We start from the raw sequence: 6,740 nt of genomic DNA, 5'->3' as shown, positions 1-6,740 counted from the left end.
CCCGGGCTCTGCTGGGGAGAGCGGTGGCTGGCGATCAGTGTGCGAGGAAGATCCCCCTTCATTAGAGGCCGAGGGCATCGGGCTGGTGACTGCTGAGGCGTCTCTGGGGAAAGGGTCATTAAGTTGTCTCCGACCAAATCCTTGAAGTCAGATGTAACGTTCTGTTCAGAGTGGTATTATGGTGTTACAAAACATATAGCGGTATTTCGGTTCTGGAGTATTGCCGTGAAGGTATCACAGCGGAGACGAGCCTTCAGTAAAGGTGTAGATGCCCCATTTTGTCCTGCACCCTTCCTGAAAAAGGAAGAGATGCGGCTTTTTAACCTCTATCTTTGCTAGCATAGCACTGTTCATGGTAACTCTCTTACAGAATTTTTCTTTCCGTTTTTTGTTCGTTGTTGTTGTGTGGTTTTTGGTTTGGTCTTTAGAGCGCAGGAGGCTGTTGCTGAGAGGGGACTTCAGGGAGCAGTGGCAGAGCTCTGGGAGGATGACTCAGCAGGGAGCTGTTCTTCAGGGTTACAATAATGAACTCGTGAAATGCATTGAAGATTTGTGTATGCAAAAAGAAGAACTGAACAAGCAAATCCAGCAAGCAGAAGAGGAAAAAAATAAACTCCAGCATGAAATCCACGTCCTGAGTGAACAATTGGAGTGTGTATGTGAAAATCTGGCCCAAAAGGTAGCTTCACGGAATGAGCTTGATAAAATTCTTGCTGAAACTGAAGCTGCTTACATGAAGATTTTGGACAGTTCTAGAACTTTACTTAATGTCCTGAAGAAGGAGGTGGGAAGCTTAAAGCACACACCAGAACTGAAAACCACTGTAACGTGAAACAGTCAAAAGTTTGGACTCCACAGTGGTAAAATTCCACTAGGTGAGAAGTGTGGTTAGCCACAGAACTTTACAACAACAGTATAAGCAGAGAGGGATTTTTCTACCAACCTTTCTGTATGTTTTGTTACTGTTTTTAAAGGCACTAGAAAATAGATGAAATAAAGTTGTCTTTTGCTGTTTAAAAAAAAATTATTTAAAAACTACAAAGCTTTATTGCAAATAGGTAGTTGAGGCAGATGTGAGACTTTCAGTTTTGGTATGGTGATGCTTCGAGGCTGTTCTGAAGAGAGGGGAAAAAATACCTTTTTTTTTTTTTTTTTTTTTTTTTTATTGGTCAGTTTTGGATGGCTACCAGTGAATTCCCATTTGATTGAAAACTGATGGATGAAAGTAGATCAGGTAGCTTCCTCTAGGAGTCTGGAGTTTGGTTCTGATGCATGCATAAAGATAAGCTCTGTTTACAATCATCTCTTAATTACCTGGATTAATGGAAGGATAAGGTGAGAAAACATGATAAATGCAAGTTATGGAGGCTGAACATGTTTAGACTGTATATGATTCCTGCATCTTCTGAAACTATGCCCAAAAGCCTTGTTTAGAAAGGGGGCACACTGTAGTGAAAGACAGGGTTTGCTGCAAGTGCATGCCTCCATCATGAAGGACACAGCACTGCAGGCAGCCACACCATGTAAACTCGAATTAACTAATCCACTTACTGGTAAGGAAAAGATGACTGTCTTTAAATAGTTCCTAGAAGTCCTGAAGAAAATGCAGGGGTTCAATCAAAATACTAAGAGATAAGGCCCAAGAAGATAATCTTAGCTAAAAGCAAATAATAGAACTTTGGGAAACCTGATTTTTAGTGGCCTTTAGCTGTATACTGATCTGTTAAATAATTGTACTAAGATTGTGGGGAATAGTGAATAACTTGGAATGATGGTAAATACGTAAAAATGAAAGGTTGAAATGAGATTAGAAGTAGTTTGCAGCTGTCAGGCATTCTTACAGATGAGGTTAAAATAGGACTTAGTAGGGAGGAGGCAACAGCATAGCAGAAATCTCAGTGTAATCCTGTTTTCTATTTCCAGTAGTTACTAAACCTCTGTGTGCGTGTGTATACACGTGCATTTTGTCCTGCTCATTCATGTGTTATAGCAGTAACTTCATTTTTAAACTGTATCTTACAGTCGAATCTTCATTCTATACCAATGAACTAAATTGAAAGATGTGCAATTGTAACCTCCTTACTTGATAACAGTGTCTCGGGTGCAAGTACAAAGGGTACATAGATATTAATAGTTTCAGTAATAGCCTTTCACCAATAGCATGGAGCAAATTTTATGTTCTTCTGGTTGTATGCTATGTCAGGGATTAGTGTGAACGAGCTAATCAGCAGTTTACTTGTATACCATTTCCAGTGGTTTTCTTCAAGTAATGCTGAGGTGATAAAATCAGATAATCTCAGGGGTACTGCTGTTGTTGTAGTACTACAGTACTCAGGACTACCTCGTTTATATTGAAATGAAACACAAAAATGTTGGTATTTTTTAGTAGCAAAGAAGCGATTTGTTGGACTGGATGTTTCTTGACATACTCTCTTCTCTTAGCCTGGTAGTAATGACTAATTTACATCCAAAAAGGAAGACTCAGGAAAAGGTATTAAGTAAAGAGCAAGATTTTTTTGTTTGGTTGGTTTTTTTTTTTTGGTTTGTTTTTGTTTTGTTTTTTAATGAATTACCTATGTAAACTGCTGTTTCTTATCTGGAAAGGAACTTGAAATTGTCTATGTGGAAAAAAGATGTAGAAAGCTCATTTAGAGCACTCATTTGTACAGAACAGCACAGTTATTGTCTTATTAATCTCAGGCAAAAATTACAGGTTTGTTTGCCTTAGATTCATATATTATGAATAATGCCTCTTCTTGTTGACGTAGCTGTTAAAAGTAGCATTGTAAGAGAAGTCTTGTAAGTTTTTAGGGAAATCTACTTTGTGACCATTATTACATCTAAGTGTGGCTATTACAGTTTCAAAACTAAAATACTGGAGATGGATTGTTTTGGTTTTTATGTTAGAAAACTAAGGGGGGGAAAAATGTAACTGTTGGCTATGTAACATACCAGGGCCTGCCAACTTTCAAATAAAAAGTTGGAATGCTGTTAGAATTCCATTTAGTGATGCCAACCTGTAAAATTTCTGTTTAAATTGAGATTCACAAATGGAGAGCAATAATAGCATGTACCTAGGGTTTGCCTATTTGTAGAAGGACTCATAAGTGTGGCAGTTGTGCAGGAAACGCGCCTGCAGTTGTTACTCAAGAATAGCTCTTATATTTGTATTAACCCAAATGAACTTACCGTGTCTTTTTATTGAAGTGGTAAACCTTTTTCAGGTAGTATAAATCTTGTTATAAATAGTTTTTCTTAAACAGCTTCAGTTTGTTTAGAATAGAATACATGCAAACTAAATTAGTACACAATATTGTTAGAACAGAAATGATAATTTGCAGATTACAGCAGCTCCACAGGGCTAGACTGCAAGGGAAAATTTGCCTGAGATAAGTCAGGTTATATACTTAAAGCATTTATTCCTGACTTTGTTTTTTATATTGATTTTAAATGACACTTTGTGTTAGATCAAGAAATTTACTTGAGTGCTTAAACTCTAGGAGCCTTAATGACAGAAATTCAGGTTACCAAATTACAGTGCCTAAGCTAAAGTGCTGTGTTGGGTGTCTGGTATGTGAGGAGACAGTTCTTGAAACTATGACCTGTGCTTGATTCAAAGCTCCAGTGAAATGCATCTGGAGCACTGGTCTGATTTCCTGAACTTGTTTAGTGATGCCTCCACCACATTTCCAAATAACAGCACATAACTGGAGGAGAGGTGATCATTATCAGCATGTACAACTCTGGTATCAACAGGTTTTTCAAAACATTTGAATGTTGACTCCTGACAAATAAATTCAGTTTGTTATGTATGATAGAGTTTGGGGGTTACCAAAGGGTAACCACCTTGTGGGTGGTATGTTGAAGTAATTTTCTGTGTAGAGGTGATAATACAAACCACAAGGTGAAGTCGCATGTACAAGCAGTTGCTCACAATCTGTAACTGTATCTGCAGAGGCAGTTACCCTTCAGTTCAGGTACTTCCCTTCAGGCAGTTTCTGCTGATCGCCTCAACGGGAATGGAGGTGAGTGGACTAAGGTGGGCCCTAATTTCTGGGGTAGAGCCTAAAGAGAATGTACGGATGTAGCATCCTGGTTTGTGAAGACTGGAGCATTAAGGGGTGTGAGCTGTGGTTCCTGCTTACGAAATATATGCAATTTTAGAAAGAACCTGAGGTTCACCCAAAGTTTGGACTTTTCCCCCTCCTTTACATCCATTGACAAGTAAGCTACAGAGGCAGCATACATTTTGCTCCCTCTGCTTGCATTTACTACTTCCTGGCCCCGCAAACTGGTATGCTCGCCTGTGCTGTGGCTGGCTCCAGCTGGAGGATGTGGAATCTGAGCCTCCTGTTTGCTGGGTAAGTGTAATGACAAGTTCACAAAGAATCTAGTGGGTTTTATCCTGGTAGATGTCCTCTGAAAAGTGATTGGTGAATGACCTGGGGCTTATAAAGAATCCTAAGTCCTGTCAGTGTATTAGATGCATTCTATGTGAGACTTTAGGAGAAGCCTTGGAGATTTTAGGCAGAAGGATGGCAATTCATTGAGTCTTGGTGGATGCAAAAGATGTGTTTCCTTGGTCCAGGAAGTCTTCAGACCGGGAAGACCAGACATCTTCAAACAGCCAAATAATTGCCCATTCAAACAATGAAGCAAGCTATTACCTAAACCCAGATGACTGGGTCTTGGATTGCAGTTTCAGAATTGAGTATCAATTCCATCTAGCTCTTGTGGTATCCATATGTCTCTCCAAATGGATTAAGTGGATTAAGCTAAATTGGAACAAGGTACTCTTAATTCTGGAACAAGAACATTCAGAGGATTGTTAGCAAGAGGATCCAGTGTCTACAGTTAATTCATTGTGTAGAGTCCTGCAGAGAAGACCAGTATCTATTACTCCTTAAATGATCTTGCTTGTTAAAATAAATTTGAGTTAGTAGGTGTAGTTTTGTGTGTTGGTTGGTTTTTTAACAGATGGCTAGACAAGTTTACCTAAAATCAGAGCGCTCATTTAGCTTTGGTTTTGATGGATGTTTGTGTTTTTAATATAGATATTTATATCCTCTTTTTTTTTCTATTTTTTTTTTTCTCTGTTGGAGGAAGAACAGATTAGCCTTTGGGTTAGTTTGTGCACTGATTGTTTTGTCACTGGCTGTAGTGTTATGGGGCGGGGAGGGGAGGCATCCAGCACACTGTCTGCTTCTCCAGTGACTGTTACAAGCCTTTTTTGAACTGGGAATATTTTGAGGGGCTTTTGTTCTTTGCCCCTTAACCGCTTTATAAATGTCTTTGATTTCAGTTGCCCCAGAGTGGTCCTTGATTGTTGTCTTCCTCAATTGGTTTTCAGATGAAGTTTCGTTCAATATCTAGCTGTGAAAACCAGATGTGTGCAGGTCACAACTTGCATGTTAGCTGTTAATAAAACTTGGAGGGGTTCAGATTTGCAGAAAAGGGAGCTGTATATTATTACATCACTCATAGCTTTAGCTTATGGGATTTGTGTGAAAAGTAGTCTAGTGTTGTAGTCTGATTTTACAGTAATATGATGTTAGGAGAAGTGGGCCTAATAAAACACTCATTTGTAGTCCTTTCAAAAGTAGATTTGCAAGATCTGGTGGAATGGAACAATCTGTATTTTATTTTTTGTCTATTTGTGCATGATTAGATTATCAATATGCTGCAGTGACTGCTACTGTAAGTTAGTAAGTTTTAGTACAAACTTGGATATCTTAGCAGTGGCATTAAAAATAATGTCAGATCTCTGCATTTTGATTGTAGCAAGCCTGTTGCTTGTTACATCATTCAAAGCTGGTAATATTTTTTAAGTATGCTTAATTTGAACATCATAAATGGGAAAATGTTACTCTTGGAACAGGGTTCATCTGTATTGGAGGAGAATAAGCACCTGTAGACAGAGATCATCTTGAAGAAAAGGCATTTGAGAAAAGTCATATCACACTCCGGAGGTAGGATTGATCATGATTCCACTTCTGTGGTGGGAGCTTCAGTTTTGCTTGCACCTCACTTCAAGGCATATGAAGTTATGTAGGACGACTTCTCCTCTCTCTGCTTGCCACCACTTGCGTTTTATAGAATATGTGAACTTGGGCTCTGAAGGATTTATAACAATGCTGAGTGTTCTCATTTATTATCTCTTTAGAGGCAGACACACAGCTTCCTGCAGTGGCCAGCCTAATTCAAGGTGACAGAAGTGTTAGGAAGAGACTATAAAACAAAGTAAGAGCCTGAACGATTTTTAACACTTACTTTTAAACATTTTTCAAAGTATGATACTGAATATACTGGTCATGGAGCATTTTAAAGTTAAATCTTCATAGGTGTTATGTTTTGAGTTTCATATGCATAGATAGGTTCTCATGCTCCAGTGAGAGCTCTTGAGGTTTTTCCATTTATATGTGGTATATGAGAACACGTTAAAAAAAATATTTCCATCATAGTCCATGACAGATCTATAACTTACTTTTTTTTTTTTAAACCACTGCATATAGTTGCTTTAGTTGAGCGTAGTAAAAATAATAGCAAATCTCTTTCCAAAATGTTTTCAAATCTCCCTATCTGTATTCAGAATCAGATCAAATTATTATTTGTAGTATCTCCTTTTTGTTGTTTTATGATTATTAGTAAGTCAGTTCAACTTAGAGACTCATTCTGGTTGGGCTTGTCTTAACTGCAGACAAAATCCTTTTCATATTTTGCAAGCTTTAGTTTTTTTAAGG

The 6,740-nt window shown here is 38.2% G+C and overlaps 1 protein-coding gene across 1 annotated transcript; it reads left to right on the top strand.

Annotated features, from left to right (window-relative positions):
• The first annotated feature begins 487 nt into the window (after positions 1–487).
• Positions 488–832, top strand: LOC104399582 (Sjoegren syndrome nuclear autoantigen 1 homolog). The gene has a single exon (XM_010011001.1). It carries the CDS (start codon positions 488–490, stop codon positions 830–832), a length of 345 nt encoding a protein of 114 aa, XP_010009303.1.
• Positions 833–6,740: the final 5,908 nt, after the last annotated feature.

The sequence above is a fragment of the Nestor notabilis genome, unplaced genomic scaffold (assembly GCF_000696875.1).
Source record: "Nestor notabilis isolate BGI_N333 unplaced genomic scaffold, ASM69687v1 scaffold32393, whole genome shotgun sequence".
NCBI lineage: Eukaryota > Metazoa > Chordata > Aves > Psittaciformes > Psittacidae > Nestor > Nestor notabilis.
Note: the sequence above shows the minus strand (reverse complement) of the source record. Positions and strands in the feature narration are given on the sequence as shown.

Coding starts and splice junctions, on each gene's coding strand:
- LOC104399582 (XM_010011001.1), top strand. CDS start 488: ATGACTCAGCAGGGAGCTGTTCTTCAGGGTTACAATAATGAACTCGTG.